Source organism: Rhynchophorus ferrugineus, unplaced genomic scaffold (assembly GCF_030347505.1).
Source record: "Rhynchophorus ferrugineus isolate W39M unplaced genomic scaffold, kcgeb_rfMv2 rfM1, whole genome shotgun sequence".
Lineage (NCBI taxonomy): Eukaryota > Metazoa > Arthropoda > Insecta > Coleoptera > Curculionidae > Rhynchophorus > Rhynchophorus ferrugineus.
This window is the reverse complement of record NW_027472580.1, coordinates 73,486,059-73,508,625: the sequence shown is the minus strand read 5'-3', so window position 1 is coordinate 73,508,625 and position 22,567 is coordinate 73,486,059. Positions and strand designations below refer to the sequence as shown.

General features: G+C 31.0%; 2 protein-coding genes across 3 annotated transcripts in view; one reads left to right on the top strand and one right to left on the bottom strand.

Annotated features, from left to right (window-relative positions):
* The first annotated feature begins 1,143 nt into the window (after positions 1-1,143).
* Positions 1,144-22,567, top strand: part of LOC143199798 (trypsin-1) — a 33,768-nt gene continuing 12,344 nt past the window's right edge. The window contains exon 1 of one of the 2 annotated variants that reach the window (XM_076409912.1): positions 1,144-1,182. Coding sequence is in view for 1 of the 2 variants with exons in the window: in XM_076409904.1 (XP_076266019.1) it covers positions 15,341-15,522 (182 nt within the window). In the remaining variant the exon portion in view is untranslated. Of the gene's footprint in view, positions 1,183-15,215; positions 15,523-22,567 lie in introns of those variants that run through there. The other variant, XM_076409904.1, reaches the window with a different exon arrangement.
* Positions 11,952-14,291, bottom strand: LOC143199779 (uncharacterized). Its single transcript, XM_076409865.1, has 7 exons — positions 14,171-14,291; positions 13,994-14,118; positions 13,763-13,929; positions 13,478-13,713; positions 12,566-12,753; positions 12,156-12,327; positions 11,952-12,062 (listed from the first exon to the last, which is right to left on the bottom strand). The coding sequence occupies exons 1-7, from the start codon at positions 14,171-14,173 to the stop codon at positions 11,973-11,975; spliced, it is 981 nt and encodes a 326-aa protein (XP_076265980.1). The 5' UTR covers positions 14,174-14,291; the 3' UTR covers positions 11,952-11,972.

Genomic DNA, 22,567 nt, shown 5'->3' with positions numbered 1-22,567 from the left:
TATAACATAAAATAACAGTTGTATCATTTACTATTATTGAATTATTTAGAGCTATACAGATTCTAATCATAAAATATTTAAAATTCGATTTTCAATTATTTAAAGTCCCTTTTTTATATTAATTATAAGAACCTAATTCAATGATCAAGCCTAGGTTATCGAAAAAATTCTAAAATAATTAATTACGAAAATTTCTGGACGAAGTTCCACTTAAACTCCCAAAGAACTTTCACGTGACTTAATAGTTGATAAATGAAGTATTTCCAGATATTTGTATGCAATGAGAAAGATCCAAAAGGAAGGGAAAATTAACATGAATTGGCTGAAAATGTCATTTGGATTCGCGTCAAAATTACAGTTCCATTGCTAGCCAAACAAAAAAGCCAGAGTTTTCTGTGGTGTTTTTTTTTTGTTGTTGTTCTGGCCTACAACCAGGAGGTGGAATTCATGACCCACACCTGATCGCGAAGACTTGCTCTGGAGTGACAAGTCGGATAGGGTTATGTGAAACTGCTACGACTACTGCTACTGCATTAAATTTGGGGATATGGAAAACAGATGGTGAGACAGGTAACAAACGACTGAGTGCTGCCGTATGGATGAGGTCGTTTCATCATGGAAAAGAGGAGATTAGTGGTGACACGGTGCTAAGGTCCCAGCATATGGACAAGCTCGCGAACAATCTTAAGCTGAGTTTGTTTGCTGTGGGGTATTGTCTGTCATAATTGGCGATGAGACATGGATCTACTACGACAATCTCAATCATGCGTTTGTCTAGGACAGGCATCATGGTGAGATAAAAATTTCTACCAAACGTACAGCAAAACCTCGATGTGATTGGTTAATCGTATACCACCCATACATTCATTTTTTCATACATTTTTGTATTTTTGTTGCTTAAAATAATTGTATGTAAAATTCTGGCAGGAGAGTATTGTAGCGACCTTGAAGCATGTCGAATTTTACATCGTGGAATAACGGTCTAAAAATACCCAGAAATATAATCCCAGATATTGAACACGAGCGGGGTGCCAGCAGCGCCAACTAGAACCCGATAACGAATAACTGACAACCCCGAGACGTTTATCTGGAATGTTATTGAAGGTTATTTCCATTCATTTAGTGCTCAACCATCGGTTGGTGTAGACGTGCCACCATCGACTGCCCAAGCCTTGTCTCCAGGTAACACCGCTGCCATCCGTTTTAACATTTGTATTTTTTACATTTTTTATATAGCCAATAAATAACGGTCACATAATGTAAACACCCCTGTTTCATTACGATTTACCTCCATTCACCGAGCCACATCATTTACCCTAAAGTTGTAATTAATAACTAGTAATATTTGTGCAGTAAGCTTTTAAATAAAAATATATATAAAAATTATTCACTACAGTTCCTAGACTCGGACGTTGTATAACACTGCTTTAATCCAACGATTAATATAGAAATACTCTTCCGAACTGCCCATTAGATATTGATTATGATGGTGATTGTTTTTGACATGAATCTTGATTAACTGATACCAGTTTTTAGAATTATTGTTAAGTTTTATACAGTCAACAGGTGGCGGCACTATAATAAACTCTTCAGAGATTATACGTTGGGTGTTCCTTCGGCCGATTATTTCAAAATTATATTTTATTTTAAATATATTTGCCAGTAACCAATAATATTATAATTATTCTACTATGGCTATTAGTTACAAAAATGCTTTGTCATAAATCAAAATGTATGAACATATCATTTTCACCACAAAAAAAACAGATTTTTAATTATTTAAAAAAACATAATAAAATAAATTACTAAAACATCTAATGTCATCTAATGTAACTAAAAACTCAAAAATAAAAATAATCGCATATAAATAACATCAAAAACCGACTGAATCACTACAGACCATAACATACAGGTCCTGCCGTATATCGACTGAATAATTAAAGAACAATAATAACAACAGACCTCTCTATAGGTCATACAAGATAAAAGCTCAGCTCGACCGATGACAATCAAATCAAATTTATTTATAAAATACAAATAAAGGAACGGATATTTTTGTTTATCAAATTTTAAATATGGATGAAATTTATTGGATCAACTAAACAATCCGAACAATGCATCGTGTTCATATAAATTATTTTCTACATATCCATTACTATTTTTGTCATCGCAAATAAAAAGAACAAATACAGCAGTAATTGATTTTATTTGGTAAATTTAAAAAATAAGCCATTTCATAAATATAGTCCTTAAAACTAAAATATTACCTTATGTGACATAATAACTGTTGTTCAATAAGTATGTACTTGAGAAGAAATTATAGTCTATCCAGATTTTTTTTGTGCACACGTCATCAAGATATTTAATAAATTGCCTGTCGTAATTTGTAAATTCGTTTTAGAATCAGGCAATATTTTCCTTCTCATTTATTTCTAGTTAAAAAGAGACAGAATACTGTCTGATAAGTTCGAACGTGTAACCGAATTAGCCTGTCAAAGTCGTCCTCTTGTTAAAAGCATGCAAAATTCTCCAAAACAATAGTGATAAGAGGTTATAAATCAGCAAATGTTATTTTAATGCTTTGCTTGTTTTGATAAATTTTAAATCGCTGCTTATTATTGATATACTCTGATTGAAAATTCAGAAGCCAGACAAAACAGATTGCGTCTCTAATCAGTTACTTTGAACAGAAATAAGATAATGTATAATGGAATCTTGCTAGTAAAATTCGTTAGGGAGGTAAGCATTTTTACTGTTAAATATTAATTTGCTCCGATTTTTATTGAAAACATGTTTTAGCATGTTGCAGCTGCACTAAATATTAGTATTGACACGGCCACTGAAATATCTCAAAAACTGAATAATATGATCTCGAATTCACCGGAAAAAAAAGCCGTCCTCATACGAAGTGGGTGAAACTCAAGATCAGCTTGATGTTAGCTCTATCAGAAATTAAATATATGAAATGTATACAAACAGTGAGTAGTTTTTCAATACAAACATAATTTAATACAATTATTTCAAAGGAAACTGAAAGGAGTCTGAAATGCATCGAAGAGGTCAAATGCAATTTCCGGATATAGCTTTTAAAAGAATAAAATTTTTAAAAGCTTATAATAAAATGTAGGAAGACTTATTATCTCAATTTATGTATATAAATGAGACATGGATATTTCAGATGGGGATCAATATACCCAACAGTCACTCATGGCAAGATTAGGTTTTATTAGTCATAACCTTTATTAATAATTGATTGCAGATATATTGTACTTCATGCTGGAAACAGGAATGGTTAATCACACCTTCTGCTTGAATGAACTGGACTCATTAAAGAGGAATTTGACAAATGATGAATGTGAACAAATGTTTGATAGATTGGGAATTAACAGCTTTATTCGGAGTATTCATTCACTTGAATGGATCTCTTTGAATATGGCAATGCTGCCAATTTATAAAACAATGTGATGAGAATGAAAACAAGTAAAGGTGAGTAAGTAATTAATATAAAATAACTGTAGGAAATCTTATTGTAGAGTGTAAAAGATTTATTTACAGATATGTATGTAATTGTTCAAAATATACATGAGCATTTAGTTAAAATGTGCCAGGAGAGAATGAATACTAACTGTTTTGCAGATAGGGTAAATGCAGTAATTAAATCTAGCTTTATCAAGAAAGATGTATAGGGGTAGCAACAGAAATCAAAAAGTGTTTACAAGGAAACACTGTACCGAAGGACACAAGAACTAAGTGTAAAAAGGAAATATGCTCTCTAATGAAGGTAAAATATATTATTTGGATACATAATTGTTAATTAGGTGGGTTAGGTCTCTGGCGAATACAAATACATAAAAGACGCATATGAAACTCTAACTCAGGTAGTATGGAAAAGAATCCATTGTAAATATAACCAAACACAACCCTAACCTAGAAACTCTTATAAATGTTTACTTAATTGTACTTTTAAGTCCTTTGATTCATACGCATAATAATATATGCATTAGATTTACCATAATGTTAGAATAAATTATATTTAATAAAAGTGATTTTGTTTAATTTATTTAGATTAGAATTATGTTATATGTCAAAGATAAACTGAACTAAAACTCAGAGCACTATTGCGACGTTTTGACGTCACAAATTTAGATGGCGTGTGTACAAAATAATTTTGGATAGACTGTAGGTATATCACTTTATTTTTCGATTAATTACACAGATCTGCAACAAAAAAAAACTGTTTAAGTATTTTCAACTTATTTCTATGTATTTTGGTATGCCGAAAAAGGAAATATCATGGAAAAAATGCAGGACATCGAGGTTTTGAGACTTGAATCTTCCCATGCAGTTGAGTTGCTTGGCTCAAGCCTATGATTGACCCACATTTAATGATGACCATGACGGACCGTCGAAAAGCATAATCTATAAAGAAATTGTCAAAAGAATGCTACAACATTTCAAGCTTTAGCTTGCCTAATGAATCTAAAAGTACATTCTCTTCATTTCCCACCTACATTCCGGAAAATTTTAGAGATATAAGTGAAGAAAAAGGCAGTATATAGTTTAATAAGTTAAGAAATATATCAGCTGAAGTTTGAGATATCCGTATTCATAGCTGACGTAATTGCTAACAATAAATCAAAAACATATTCGAAAAAAGATTATCACGAATTGTTTCACAGAAATCGACCAAACTGTTGCTAGCACAAGTGTCCTAGGATGGTCTCCAAATCTTTTTACCCGGCAAGCAATGAAACCGCGATGTTGAAATAGTTCGAGATGGCATTTTTAGTAAATTTTTTTGGTAGCCATTTTTGGCACTATTTCCTATCTCATGTTAATATCGAATACAGCTAGTGTAACGAGAGTTAAACTGTTAAAGGTTCCTTAGAAATTTGAGCTGAGTTATCGTCCAATATGTCTTGCAATTAATTGTCTTAATTTCTTTTTTTTTTGGTTCTCCAGGTCGTACTTTGTTAGTGATGTTCAAAGCTAGACTGATGTATGATGTAGCACAACCGCCATAAATGTTTATAAGTATTTGATACGCAGCAGATTTCTTCTATTCAAATGACAAAGTGTCGAAAATTCAATTTTGAGCGATGCATTATTAGCGTCTAAATACACTCAATAACTCAATAATACTAAATATCAGAATGGTTATTTTAAGTAGCGAAATATTAAAACCGACAAATTTAAATTGTTAGGTTGTTCAACAGTTCTATACGTTTTCGTATGTAGATGCATTTTCACCAACAGATATCGCCGATTAAAATACATAAAAGCACCTATTAATAACACTTGTTCAATGAAGCCATATTATAACGCCTCTTAAATATAACAATCCATAGAAATTCTAGATCTAGCTTCACTTGCGTACTTAGTAAAAGTTATTGGAAATAGATATTCAGCTCAGGCTCATCGAAAATTGTGTAATATTTAAGTGAACGCCGCTGTCATTATTATTTTCCTCGGTTTAGCTAATTGTTGAAAAAATCGATGAAATTCTTAAAAATGCCGAAGTAAACTAACATGTTTCGAATCGCAACATCACTAAAACCGGATACAGTTATAAATATATAAAGCGTAGATTACGTAGGATAAAAATGTATAGAAAAGATCATGGTCAAAGCCGGCGGAAGCTTCACGAACGACATAAAGTCTGCATTACTGCCAAAGAAAATAGTGTTAAATATTTGATGGGAGTGGAAAGAAGATTCATCAAGAAGTACTTGAACCTGGTCAAACCCTTTATTTGACTATTTACTATCAATAACTACTAGGATTATGAAGCTAATATAAGCAGAATTGTTTGACAAGCTATCAGAATTGACCAATATTCCAAGGAAAGATATTCTTCTATCACCATAACACCTGACCACAGCTTTTTAGAGACTTGGCATAAAATGAGACCTTTTGTCTGATTATGCAGAGGTCCCTTAAAGGTGTAAAGCTAGCTTCATAAGAGCCTTGTGAAAATCCCTTATTTATCTTAAATCGCTCACATTTTTTTTAATTTCTACGAGGATGAAGTTATGGCTTTACGAGAAAAGTGACAAAAGGGTTGGATAATAAATATATATGGATAAATTAAGTTAAAAAAACCATTATTTCCCCAAAACGTTACAACTCATCAATATCGAAGTAAGAGTAAGTAAGTGTTATATAATTAATTTAAATCACTTGGTTCAACAATTTTTGAGAAAAAAACTTTTGGTTTTCTCGATTTTATTATAATCTCTAACTATTCAAGGTCGAATAAAACGATACGTTTCATTCTATGTACTTTCTAATAGTCTAACCACACTCATACATGTGTTTTATAATTATCGTACGTTTTCTTTGATATGTTTTTTATTGATTTATGTTCAGTTAATTTTTTGAAATCTCTATAGTAATCAAAATTATAACTAATTAAAATACAAGGTGTTAATACACCAAGTAATACAAAATCGTAATGGTATATCCACATTAAAATGATAAATTACAGATATTTTAACTGCAATGACATATGGAATGTTGTTGGCCTTCAACTAATAATGTTTACACATAAAAAACTCAAAAGGCCACAACAACATATCAAATATAATAACAGTAATTAGGTCAGGAACACAAAAACACTACATATAAATATATAAATAATAAGTATGATATGTGCGGTCTACATATGTCTACTTTTCAACAGCGGCAAACAATATTCAATAAATATCGACGTGAAAAAAAGGCCACCAAACACCACCGCTGTATAACATCCCAATTTTATTGGATCCATTTGGTGGAAAAAGGCGTAAAAAGGAAACACTGTAACGGAAGCTCTAACGGTCCGTAAGAAAAGTGGGATTTTGCAACACACCTATAAGTCTACAAAATATAAAAAATGACAAATAAATAAGACAATACAAAACATGTTTGGGATAAAACATTTTTTTACACACAGTTTTAAAAAATATGTAATTAAAGGAACTATTAAATAAGCTGAAAATTAAATGAAGCTGAATATCTAAAGAAATAAAAATATAACTGTTATTTCTAATATATAACAAAATCATTAAACTGGCATTTTAGACTCACTGGATGATGGCTTTGTTATTAACAACGTTGTTTCAACATTACAATCGAATACTCGTATACTACAATTACAAATATGTTACATAGAAGACTGTCTAGTCAGTCAAATTTAATTCAAAATTACTATTTCGTATTGCATCCTCAGATCTGATTTATTCGAACACCAGAAACTGATAAAAGTCAACAACAAATTAATGGTAAATACAACTATAATCAATATACTTTCCTACAAATTTCATTGAATAGAATTCGCTATAAAATGTCTACAGCATAAAAACTAAACAAAGTTCTTTAAGATAAAAAAAACATATATATGAATGAAATTATTCAAAACAGCTTTAGACAGAAACCCATTTGAGATCTAATGCTGACTAAAGGCCTGCTGGGGAATAGGCAAGGTTGGGCAATATTTTAATTACTTGTAAATAAAATTCGTAATTAAAATATAAATATATATATACGGCACATGTAATTCAAGTACTTCCTAAAAATGTAATTTACAAATGGAATTTTAAATTCGTGACGCTAAGGTATTTTGTATTTAGTATTTCAAATATGTATGGCTTCAAAATATATTTGAACACAAATACACTTAGGGAGTGCATTTTGCAGAAAATAGCGCTCAATAAAGCTTACCATAATCAAAGGTCACACTCACCTGAAATAAATGGAGCCATATTGGTATCATCCTATCACCCCAGATACAGCATAAGCCAAAAAGCATAAAAACAGATGAGAAGCAAATAATTCAAAATATTGAAATTCATTACTTGAAGGCAAATTACAAAAATATAAATAAATAATGGCTAGGAATAACTGAAGTAACAGTACTAGTGAAAAAGGTGATGATTTTATTGTTCTTGCGAACAGGGACAGTGATAAACACAGGCATTAAAAATTAAATTAGAGTTACAAAGCTTCTTAAACGATAAAATCAAATTGCACTACCAATATATAAACACTACTGTTCCTACAATCTACAAGTTTGTGCTCATCAGGACCTGAAAGATTGTTTTTCTTGGAAGGTTTTACCCAACAATTAAAAATCTAATTTTAGTGAAAAGAAATTTTTATTTTACTGATTAATAGGTTATGGTCGATTGCTTCTATTTTATTTACATAGCCTAATACTTGACTGTATTTTTAAAGGATTCCTGAAAGATCCAACCTTCAAATATTTTTCCTAATCGGAGTCGTCTAGTTTTTGGCGGAGCCAATATAAAACGTTGATCATTATTCAATCACTGATACAAAACCATCATGGCAAATTGACATGAATGAGCAGCACAAGTTTTTCATCAAAATGAGTGTTCGTTGGTTTAGGGCTACACTCATACAAGATCCTATTGAGTCCGGAGCTCAAAGCTAATGATCATAGATAGACCATTTGTTTCTGTTATTGTGTCTATTCTACATTTGTCATATATAGAACGTCACCAATCCACGTAGGATCCACCAGGTGACAACACATTCACAAAAAGTGGGTCGGTACTTTCTCGAAAACGACGTTGGTGATTAAACTACAGTGAATAGCGCCACATAACGATAATTGATCTCGTTTGGCCCAAATGGAGCTATATAGACGTGGACGACATGTGGTTCTAGCAGGGAATAGCTACATGCCACCTAGAGGGCGCTACAATGAATGTTCTTGCAAAAGCGTTCGTTTGTTGCTTGTATATATTGACCTTGTTTGTTCGAATGCTTACCACTGTTTTTGTAGAAAAAACACTGGTAGATATAAAACTTGTTTATTTCGATAAGTGTTAAGGAAATTAAATAATAAAAAGCAAAGAGAAAGAGACGTCGTCGTGTTGGTCTTTTATACCCGGATTCACATAGTTTCTATTATCTAGCGCGTCCGACTTTAGAATCCAGCGTGGGTGTATTTGTGGTAGCCTAAAGAGTTCTAGCGGCCTGTACATTCTACATCTCGAAGAAGTAACGTGAATTGGCCGCCAAAAAATAATTTTTTGTGGAGTTTTCTGAATTGAATAGTTTATAAGGCACAATCGACTGATGCCCTTAAACTCAAAATAACCCAGACTATTGCTCAAATTCGGCTGAATCTATGCGACACAGTCATTTAAAATTAGACCGCTCAGTGTAAAAGTCGACAAGGAAGAAGAGAATTGAAAAAAAATAATTAGAAGGGAAGGGAGAAAATTTCATACAAATGGCTTACATGCTTATGAATTAATATGGATAAATGTATTACATGGGTTACACATAGTTCATATTAAAAAGCTATGTGGCTTGAGAATAAGTGAAAAAAAAACCAAAACGTAGGTAGCTGATGCATCACATTTACCTGAATGCAAGAAAATTCTGCAGTTTGTCTGCTAAATCGAATTAATCGAAATCAGTACCATATGGACAAACAAGGTGAACGAATGCTCCACAAAATTGTGGCAAAATCAACCTTTTGGACGGAAGAAGCAACTAACTGCCGCAAAAATTTACATTGATTAGGAGCACAGAATATGAAAATAGAAGATTAAAAATTAACTAAATTTGATATAGAAACAGCAACAATAAACTTTACAATAAATATACAAGTGACAGCATAGTACGCGACTTGACGTACGAACATTGAAACATCTACAAGAAAAAAGATACACATATCACGTGCAATCCAGGAAAAAATAGCACAAAAAAGGAAGCTACCAAATAATTAACAACAAGTAATAATTGCAAAAGTAAAAGAAAATCCAATAAGCAATAAAATAACTGAGAGTTGATCCAAAATGAAAAAAAAAACAAGGAATTCAAGAATACGTGGAAAATCTGACAGCTTGAGGCTATAGATAATTCAATATAAAAAGCAGCGAGAACGCTTAAAATAACCCAGCAACCTAAACCACCACTTAAAAAATAGAATAATTGAGCTAGAAGCAATAAAGAGAAGGTTAACATTTTCTCAAATCACTTAAAAAAATTATTTACCCCTTCCCCCTCCGAGCTGTAATATATCGTGTATAGACATAAAAAGTCCAGATTCCTATATTCGCCATTTTAAATGGACCTGCCTAATGAAAAAAAATGCAGTTAGAGAAGTTAAACAAATCATAATGATAGAGAAAAAATATAAAATTCCCGGTTATGATTTAATAACCGGAAGAATTTTACAAGAACCCTCAGAGACGGGTGTAAATTATTAACATTTATATCTAACGCAATACTACCAATGAATTATTTTCCTAATATTTGGAAAGTGGCACATATAATAATGTTTCTCAAACTAGGAAAGACACCAGATGTCTACCTAGAAGTTTACTACGGATAATAACGAAAGTTTTTGAGAAATTGTATATAAAAAGGCTTAATAATATAATGGAAAAAAATTATTCCAGAATATCAATTTGGGTTGCCTAATAAACACGGGACTATACAAAAAGTGCATAAACTTGTAAACAAAGTAAATGTGGCCTTAATGCCAAATAATATTGTTCCGCTGCATTCCCGGACATATCTCAGGCTTTTGATAATGTATCAGGGTTGCACACGGTTACAGCTTAAATTAAAGAAAGTCCTTCCTCAATCAAATTTTCAGTTACCAAAATCGTAACTCACACATATTATGAAACAATGAATTCACTGAATTAATTACTTCCAATATAATCAGGAGTTCCACAGGGCAGCGTATGTAAAATGAAAATTGATGTGATGTGATGAAAAAAATGTGAAAATTGTTTCAAATTCTTCATTTTCTGTATAAATATAAGTTTGTATTCGTACTACGAAACATAAAACTTTCCTGGCAACCTTACATCAATTCTAAATGTACATACATAAAAAAATAAATCAATGAAACCACAAAAAACGTTATACTTAACAAAATTGTACTATCAAACAATTGAATAGATAGCTTATCCTGTCTAATTAATTTCTAAAGCTATAATATAGCAACCTTAACAAAAGCTAAATGTAAATAGATTCATGTCATTAGTACGCCCAGAATTAATGGACAAAAAACGTGTCCCCATTTCGTTTAGAAGTATCTTAAAATAATCATTCACGCAACAATAAAAAATATCTAAAACCTGAAAACTTATTATAGACCTAAGTCATAAGAAATAAGAAAAAATATAATAAAATAGTAACCTGATACTAAGAAAAAACATCAAAATGATAGATTGCCTGAAATGATAACCGTTCTATATAAAAGAATTTGTACAGAAAAAAACAGCTACTCCATAATTGAGCATTACTACAGAAAATAAGTCGTTTATATTTATTTATTTATTTATACATTTGGAGCTTTTTGTTACTTCCATTAGACGTTCGGGCTTCGAACCGATACGCTATAAAATTAGCATTTTCAGGCCAGTGAATCGCAAAAATTGTACCGCGGGCTATGTTTCGTCCCACCCGAACTACTTCGTATATTTCATACTGTGCGCTAGACAACATATATTTAAAAAAGAATAAAAAGCCCAAAAGGTTGGTTTTATTCCAAATAACACAGCAAGTACACAAGCGCTTACTGAATGTTTACGATATTACCATCACGATTGAATAAACATTAATGCCGTAACACATAATAATTATAATGTTTGTCTTACCTTATATACAACGTGATATTCAAGCTAAGCCACTGTTAATTATACAGTTTAAATTAACCACTAAAAATACAGCAATGTTAAAACTGTCTAATGCAAAAAAAAACCACCGGCCAATCTATAAATATACAAAAAAATTCACTGACCAAGTAATGTATAATATATTTCGTTTTGTGTGACAGTTTCAAAGCTCACTACAATTATTTAATAAGCTTGACATTGCAGTCAAAATTACTATCAAAATAGACATTCTAAAACTGTTTTTATCTTAAAGTAGCAATATTTTTTCGGAAATAATCAGGTAACTAAATAAAAAATCAAACGTTAATAAAAAACATATATTTTTCACTTTGGACAACTATAAATTATAACGCTTTTGTCCTCCGACACAGATAAAATTTTATTATTATCCGGGCTAAATTTCACGCCCCACACCTGTAATAAAAGACAAATCAAAACTCGTGGTTCAACTCGTCACAAAGCAATTACAAATAAAAAAAAAACAAAGCAGTAATAATGTGTACTTACCTGGTCTGTGTGCTCGTTGAATGTGTGTACACACTGTCTATTATTAACCTCCCATACTTTAACGGTCTTATCGGAACTCCCAGAAACAAAATATTTACCATCCGGTGAGAAAGCCACGCTTAAGACCCAGGAGGCATGACCGGACATCGTTCCTACCACTTGGGTTTGTTTTCTAACAAAAACATTTTCGGATAAAATAAATATATTTATTTAAGAAACAATTTGTTAGGTACTTATTATGTTGAAAGCAAAAAAATATTTTTTGTTTTTAAAGCCAACTATGTCAATAAATATGTAATTAATAGTTATTAAATAAGTTTAATGATAATGAAAGACAATTTTGGAATATACACTCTCTTAAAATCAACATATATCCTATTTGATATAAAAAGATATTGTTTCAAACTTACACGTCATATAACTTCATATGCCCATCATCAGAAGCAGTAAGTAAAAGTTGGCTATCTGGAGAAAAACAAAGAGATCTAATAGGCATCGCGTGGCTTTCCAATGTATGCCACAACTTATTAGATGCCACATCAAATATGTTTATAAAACCATCAATAGCACCACTCGCAATATATTTTCCATCGGGACTCTGCAATTTAAATTTCGTATAAATATGTATATTCAGATTTGTAGATACTTCTAACACTACATCACTTCTAATGATGATATTTTGTTAATTACAAATCTCATTTCTATAATAACTTCTATGTGACGTTATTAACAAATACTACTATATTCAGATTGTAATTGATTGATATATTAATGATAGTTATAATAATGGCATTGCTAAGTGTAATAGAAATGACATAGTATACTTTTACTTTTTGAAACATTATACTCAAACACTACTTTTTAATTTTTAGAAACTTAGGGAAGCTTTCTGGGTCCGACATTCCAAATGAATACGATTTCAAATGAATAGTCATAATGAATATAACTGACAGTGAGTGGCTACCACAGAGCCCTGATCTGTCCTCTCCCAATTTTTTTTTACAAGGAAATCTTAAAATTTAAGTCTAATCATTTCGGGAAATATAATTTTACAGATAATACATAACACAAAATTACTAAAATAGATAAAATTTTCAAAAATAAGTTGCAAATGTTCCTTTACATTTTAAAAGTCAACAAACTCCCAAATATATAGCATATCTTGTTTTTTAATTTTTAAAGCTGAACCTCAAAGAGGACACCCTGGACTTGACCCTTTGAATATGACTCAAGATAATTAATTACTTGTTTAACCCTATCAATATACATCAATAGTAAATCCTAAATATTACAAAATAAGGTTTATACTGAATGGTACATACATAAGCTATACTTAGAGTAAATTTTCCTCTTGTGTCGAATGACTGTTCTGCTGCAGCTGTTTCCACACTATACTGTGTAATTTTACCTGAATGACTGCCTGATATAACATGTTTGTCATCTGGGCTAAATGCAACAGTCCATAAATCAACTGGCCCTACATCTACATTTGCAATTTTTTCTCCTTTTTCCAAATCCCATATTCTCATTGAAGAATCAAGAGAACTTGAACAACATACTAAAAACAAAAACTTTAGATTTTAGTTTAACATCGAGACATAACTAACATTTGCCATTATTACTAACTGCTACAGATACTACTCCTAAAGAATGGCCTTCTAAATTATATTTCAAATCCAATTTGTCCTCCTGTAATTCCCACACTTTTACCAGATCATCTAAAGCTCCTGTTATGATATAATCAGTGGGAGCTTCATCTGACATTACTGAATCTCTATGTTGGAATATAAAGTAATTAAGATTAAGATAATTAAGAAATGATCAGTGGAAATATAAACCTAGATTTTTCATCATCAGCTCCTTCTTCCTTGTCCTTTTTCTTTTTTTCGGGTAAATATTGGCCCCAAGCACAACTCCAAATTCCTTCTTCATGTGCATTTTCCTTTTTATGTAATACTGAATACTGCAAATATACATATAAAGGTCATATTTTATACTAATAACTCAAATTTTACCATATTAATCTTAGTTTAACTTATTTCTCTATAAACATATCAAAACACCAAACCGACATACCGATAACAGGGTTAGAAAACCACACAGAACACTGTACGCTATAATTTGACACAATAGTATAGTTCCCTCTATGTACAGAAAGCTGCACTATGTGAAAAAATTGATTAGTGCGACACCGTAATCATTGATATAAAACAGAAATCTATTAATCTATTTAGGAAAACAGAAAATGCCCTGAAAATAATAATTGATTATTTATTCAGTCTGATATTTGCATAGTCTGGTGCAAATGAAATCGAAATTTCAAAGAAAAGTTAGGCGAATGATTAAAATATTAATTAGGCAGTTAATACGTGATGCGGTATCGCTTTCGGATCACTTTCACAGTTCCTGGGTGACATTATACACTAGACAGCCAAATATGATTTGGCCCCGATTGAAAACAAATTATGGAAATGCCAAAAAATAAATTACAGCCTACAATATCTAAAACAACGGTAGACCAACTATAGCCCACAATTTGTTGTATAAAAAATTCATTATTATTACCAATCTTGATGTTTAATACAACCAATATTTCATGTACTGTAATAAGAACCAAGTGAAACGCGTTGAATTAGAGATATAACATATAAACTAACCAATAAAACCATTGGTTTAGATTAATTAATATTATTTTACGTAACTTATTTTGCATTCTTAAAAAAATTATTTTGTATAGTGATTCAAACTCGGTTTTGTTCACCCACAATTGTAATACATAGAAGCGGAACCCGTGAAGATTCAACGTAATCACGATATGCCCGAATCGTAAGGCGTCAAGATACCCACACTAATACCTATAATTTAATCCCGTTTTAATATGGCTGGTCGCTTGATGAGGAAGCGAACAAAAAAACCCATTAGACGTTGTTAATATGGTTATGGTACACCTCATAACCCAGATAGTGTATTTACTTTTGCCGGCGAAGAAGATGCGGGGAAGTTGAACAGTTAGTTACGAACTGTACGTCATTTGAAATCGGCTCGTCATTGCGCTTATTAGATCGAGCAAAAGATATAAATTTAAATTGGCCGAATGAAGAATGTTACTCGGTGCGATGAGTGCGAGTGATTGATTTCGCGGCGAGTTTGGATTTCGATTGTTTCGGTTTCGGCGACAAAGCCGGATGGACAAGATGCAGCGGTTAAGCGAGATTGTGTTAGTGGTGATGTGTTTGATGATGGTGACTTGTGTTGAACACCAAACGGACCAGGACTCGAGTACAGTGAAATATAACACTAGAAATAATTTATATAGGACTTACGGAAATCTTATTATAGCTAATGATATAAATAATCAAACAAAAAGGTAATTATTCTATCTAACTCCTTCACCATTTCACACAAATACCCTTATTTTGTCCCTTCAATAATAGATATTCCAATTTTACTAAATTATTAGGTATGTGTTGAATTAGTCGGCGTTTTTTAAATGGCGTTAATTTTATTCAATTTCCATTATGAAATAAATGTATTATCTTTATATATATTTAATAAGTGCTTTTTCTTAATTAAAAAAATTAAAAATTAAAAAAATATATTCATATACTTTTATTCATTCCTGTTTTTTTTTTAATTTTATTTAACTTTTTGATTAAGGTTTGTTTCTGAAGGAGGCATCAAAACTAGTATTAATTTTTTCAATGTCTGTAATGAAATTGATTTATATGATTTTTATGATACTTTTTTGTTGTGAAATATACTCTGCATATTTTTTTTTAAATAAATATTGTTTTATCAAAGATTTTAAAAAAACTCCATTAAAGTCTATATTTCAAAAAGACAAGAGCACTGAAGTCCTTAAAATACTAACAAATGTTTATTGTTTAAATAAATGTCTTATTTATTACAATAAGTTTAACATACAATATTACATCTCATAAGCTAGCTTTTCAAATATTTTCCTTAAAACTTTGAAAATTAAATACCAATTTCAAAGGTATTTTAGGAATTATTAAAAGGATATTTTTGTTCCGTTTATTTAGAAAGTTTGTTTTTTAATTTTTATGAAAAACTATTGAAAAATCGACACATTATTAAAAAATCGATATATGGTTTTCGATATTTAAAAAAACTAAATTTGTCAAAATTAAGTATCAATTTTAAAGGTTTATTAGGAACATTTAAAATGTTCTTTATAATGTTTAAAAAATATCCAATTTTTTTTTAAATATATCGATATATCGGTATATGGTCAAAAGTATCAATATATCGATTTTTTTCGGAATTCCTAATACAAAATAATATTATAAAAATATTTTCTAATTCTGTAAAAAATACTCGACTAGAATTCTTATACTGACGGCAAAAATAAAAAATAGAATCGTAGAAAGTTTATTGAAATGTGATATATCTGTACTCTGCATTGCGATAAGAATTTATTGTCAAAAATTTCACTTCTATTAAGACAGTGTTAGAATGCTCACCTATATAACAGCGACCAGGAAAAAATATGAATTATTTTTGGCTTGCCTGATATAATTGAATATCATCAATATTGACAAGAATGATTTCACTTAAAATATTTGTATTTCTAAAATCAATATCGATATTCGAACGGTAATGTGTCTTCTTTTGTCAATCAGGTTCATAAATCGCTTCTCCATCCCACATATTGATCTACGTCCTACGTTTATGTCGCTTCTCCTAGCTGTACGGCCTATTTCCATTTTAATATGTTCACTCCTCTTGTAATAGCACACTTAATTCATATACATTGATTGTTTGATTCAACTTTTATGAATATTAGTGATCGTCATACGGTCGATTCGATTGATGTATTAAATTAATCATGTTTCTGTCATAATATAATAAAATAACTGATTTAAAAATGATACGTTACTAAAACTTGTTTCTGCAGTATTTTCAATATACGATCAGAAATGTATTTATATTAAAAATTAGTAAATTATCATAAGTAAGATTATTTTCAGAACAGTAACAACTTCAGAATACATTTCATAAGTATACATGAACATCTTTTACTTTTATGTTATAAACACAAGTATGGAATAATAATGGAAGTATTTTTTTTATTAATCTCCTAGAACGTCAACAATCTGCCCGTAGGCAACAAGTATTATTATATTATTTCAGTCATATAATAGAACTATTCTGGCATGTAGAAATTCATTTCAGTAAGTGATCTACGCTACAACTTAACAGGTCAATTGAAAAGTCCCCGGCCTACCATAATAAAACACATTTTTTGGCAAAATTAGTCTTTTTTATTCAACATAAATCCCTTCAAGGGTGATACACTCATTATAGCCACCCTCCAACTCTTCGATGCCATTTATGTAGTGCGATTTGTCCATTGCTTCAAAATAGGCCTCAGTTTCGTCGATCACCTCTTCATTCGATGAAAATTTCGACTTTTGAGATCTGAGAACAGGAAATAGTCGCTGGGGGGCCAGATCTAAAGAATACGGTGGATGAGGAAACAATTCGAAGGCCAATTCATGGATTTTTGCCATCGTTTTCACTGACAAACGGTCCAATAACGCTATGTAATAGTCGGTGTTGATGGTCCTTCTTTTTTCAAGGTAATGAAAATTATTCTATGCGCATCTCAAAATACAGACGCCATAACCTTGCCAGCCGACTGTTGAGTGTTCTCACGCTTTGGAGCGGGTTCATCATGTGCAGTCCACTCGGATGACTGTCGATTGGACTTCGGAGTGAAATGATGGAGCCATGTTTCACTCATTATCACATATCGATGCAAAAACTAGGGTTTATTACGCTTGATTCATCATCAATTCGTCGTTGTTTTTGGTCAAAAGTGAGCTCGCGCCACACCCACTTTACATAGAGCTTTCTCATACTCAAATATTCGTCAATGATTTGATGTACACGTTCAGTTGATATCTTTAGAGTGTCTGCTACTTCATTCAGTTTCAATTTACGGTAATTCAAAATCATTTAAACAATGTAAACATTTGTAACAACCTCTTTTGGGCGTCTACTGCGTTCACCGTCTTCGGTGCTTATTTCACCACATCTAAACTTAGCATACCGATCATAGATGGTTGATATTCCTGGGGCAGTGTCCGGAAACTCGGCATCAAGCCAAGTTTTTGCTTCAACTGTATTTTTTCCCTTTAAAAAGCAATATTCAACAAGCGAAATGCCTCTTTATCCATTTTTTTTTTCACAATAACAAAAGTTGCTTCACTCAAAATGCTATAATTCACAAACTGCTGACAGCTGTCAAATTTGTACATGCATCTTTTTAGGCTTTGGGTTAACTAAAAAACATATGGATTTAATTCTAGTAGCGCCATCTATATGTCAGGCCGGGGACTTTTCAATTGACCTCCTATAATCTAAATCTTATTCTATATAGTAGTCTAACTTATTTTAAAGTCTATCCTAACTTAATCAGAAAACTATTCCAGCTTATTCTAGAGATTATTAAATCTCACTCTATATGTTTATTAATCAGTTCTTATGGTAGTTTGCGTTTGAGCCTACGCACTTTACTGTCATCGCGTACATTTAATTGTTTGGCGAATGCATTGGGATGCACTAATAGTCTTTCAGAGTACTTCACACTAACACTCCAAATCACACTCGTTATGGGTTCTATGGGGATATCAAGCTGAATTAGTTTGTTGGAGACGTAATATGGGGCATCGACGATGAGTCGCAACATTTTATTCTGGAAAGGAAGTAATATATGTTTGTATATTAAAACAGAGAATATTTGAATAATAATTTTGTAATTGATATTTGACTTGATGGTCCAAAACTTAGGTCTATAAAGTAAATAAAATAATTGAGGTTCAAAGAATAAGATGTCATATAGTCACATATCTTATTGCATTAATCATTAAACATCTTAATATTTGTCAATGTTTTAACATTTTTACAAATGTAGTGTTAGTAATGCATAATTTCTTCTATTTGTCATTTGTTCCATCTATGAAAATTATGTAGTTAGTTTCATTTTAACTCCTGCGTATTTTCATTACGTCATTTATGTACCCATATAGTCATATGCATACTTCGTACCTGAAATATATATTACAAAAACACACCAGGCTGATCAAAAAAATAATTTCTTTGTGTAAATTTTTTAATAAAATTGCATTGTTCTTTACTTATTTATTTCACTCTACGATGTCGCCTTTGCAGATAGCTCATCTTTAGTTCGTTTCTTATGGTCATTTATCTATTGCTCTCTACTTTGTCTTATGTCCCACATGGAAACTAACAACTCGCCAACAAATGAGGAATTAAAATTCTACTAAACTATTTTATAACTGCTAATATTCTATGTAATATTTATTTTAACTCTTAGTACACAAATTAACGTATTTATTACCTGCAATATTCAGTTAGTGTTTAGTTAACAAATGTTTTGTTATATTAGTTAAATTTACTAATGAAACCTGAAATTATCAGAAGTCAATACTACCAAAAATTTACAGAAATAGCTTAATGACTTTTCGAATTACATCTACTACAATGATATACTATGTCTCCAGAACCATATGAATTAATAACAGTCCTTAAGCAAAAAACTTTTTATTATTTTCTTGTTCTTCACCAGACATCAAATTAAATGAAAAGTCGTTTTCTAAAAATTTAAATGTCTTGTAAACAAAGAAAACTGATGATTCTTTTTTTCTCCATTATTTTGTTAATTTATGTTGGGTTGAACACAGCTGAATATACCTTCCGATAAAGCGGGTACATTAATTTGTTTTCTCTGCAAAAAATGTAAAATATAACTTTACGTGACCATACTATACTTAATTGTTTTTTTTAACTTTCCATAACTCTGTAATAATTCCAACGATACGGAAATAACCGAAAGTGGCATAAAACACTGCTTAAAGTTAAATAACTTCGTTTAATAATGTTCACTATAACTATAACACTCACTTTCTGTTTTAGTATCATTCTAAATGTAAAAAAACATTCCCTTAATTTTAAATGAACACTATTCCTTATTTTATTTTGTAAACTTAAACTACTGATCCCCAGCGAGATTCGATCCTAGTACATTATTGTCGGGGGGTTAAACTCTTAGTCTGCACGGCCAGGTTTGTTCATGTATTTTGTATCACCGATCGGACAGTTATTCCAGGTTGCTTGTTTCGAGCGTTCTCAGTTTTATTGGAAAATTTTTTTTTCCTTTGACATTTGATGTCTGTCACTTTTAAGTTAGGTTAGATTACAATTGGTTGAGCATATTCTTTTTAGTTTTTAGCTTAAAATATATTTAAAGAAAACAGAATATTAAGAACAAGTCTCGAAAAAAAGGATAATTTTATATGGAAATCTATATAGAATCTATTTAGAAATCTTATTATAACTAACTTAACGGAAATTATAAGAATCTAATGATGGAGTTGACGTACGCGAGAAACGTTGTAGTTGGTTTAAATTTAATAACGATAATTTGAACGTTGAATAAAAAAGAACGAATATGATGGTCTTATGGGTACAAAAACGATGATTGATGAGCTTAGAAACAAAAAAGCAGGTGATTATAGAAGCGGGAATACGATCAACACAGATTACAATATAACAAAGTTGATAGTCACAGTACAATAAAGATAATTTATCTGATTGATATACATGTCTATGTTATTAGAGATAACGATTAGGCACGCTGAAATAATTATATATTACATATATCATTGTCCTAAATTGATTCCATTAGGTGCTTGCGTATTTTGATCAGCAATATCTATTAGTGTAGAGCCAAATCATAAATTTAAACAACCTAACCTAACTGACACATTCGATAGTTTTGACATGTATCTACGCAAAACAACAATTTTACATTTAATATATAGTCCATTCACTAAAACAATAAACTCACGTCATTTGAACAGATGACGTCAAAACGTCGCAATGTTGCCGCAGCAACTCTGAGTTTTAGTTCATTTTAGATTGGACATACAACAAAATTCTAGCCTAAATAAAATAATTAAACGAAAGAATAGGAACAATACAATAGGACAATACAATACAATAGGATTTAAAACTACAATTAATTACACAATTACAAAAGTTTGTAGGTTAGGGTTGTATTTTATTACATTTACATTGAACTCTTTTGTATATCACCTATGAGTTAAAGTTCTAGGAGCGTTTTTTATGTAATGGTATCCCCTGGAGGTCTGATCTACCCAATTAACAGTTGTATATCCAAGTGATATATATAATTTCATTATAGAGCAGATTTATCTTTTACGCTTAGCTCTTGTTTCCTTCGGTATAGTGTTAGTTTGTCCTATTATTACCTATATACATCTTTCTTGATAAAACCATATTTAACACTCATTTTCTTTAATGCATTTGCCATATCAGCAAAATAGTATTCTTTCTCTCCTCACATATTTTAACCAAATGCTCATGTATATTCCGAAACATTACACACATATCTATGCACATAAAACTTTCACACTTTACAATAAGATTTTATATAATTATCCTATATTAATTATATACTTGTTTAGTTGTTTTATTAAGGTGGGAGTCATCACCCTATTTCGGATATTGTCAGCGTTGAATTATAATCTCATATTTAGAAAGTTTCATTGAGGTGAACAACTAAGTTGCTAATCTAACATTTGTTCATGATTCCATCATTTGTCAATTTCTTCTTTAATGTGTCTGATTGAGTTCATCCAAACCGAAGTTTTATTAACCATTCCTGTTTCCAGAATAGAGAACAATACAAAAGCAATGAATTATTAATAAATGTTATGACCCAATTAACTGTTATTCCAACTTTTACCTTTTGATGGAAAAAGGTTTTGTTGTCTTAACAATATTTTTATAATCATATTTTCATGAGTGACCATTGGGTATATTGGTCCCATTGAAATACCCATGTCTCATCTACATACGTAAATTGAAATAATAAGTCCTCCTTCATTTTATTATATGCTTTTAAGTATTCTTTAATAGCAATGTCGGGAAGTTTCATTACCCTAGATTGTATGAAGAGATGTAGTACATCCCTCAAAGAGTTGGTTATCTCTAAGCTTTCTGTGGATACTTTTCAGAGTAATAGTTTGATCAGAAATAATTGTATTAAATTATGTTTATATTGAAAAAAACTACTCACTGAAATTGATTGTTCACCTGCTTCGTACAAGCATGGTTTCTTTTCGGTGAACCCAAGATTATAAGACCGTATTCATGCTAATATCCAGTGCAGCTGCAAAACGCTAAAAATATTTTCAATAAAAACTGCAGCAACTTTATATTTGACAGTAAAAATGTTTACCTCTCTATCGATTTTTTTTAGCCTAAAACTGGGATGGGGAATCCTGTTACGGATACCTTGGCGGGGAGACCCACAGGAATAAGCGAGTTGGACTGGTTAT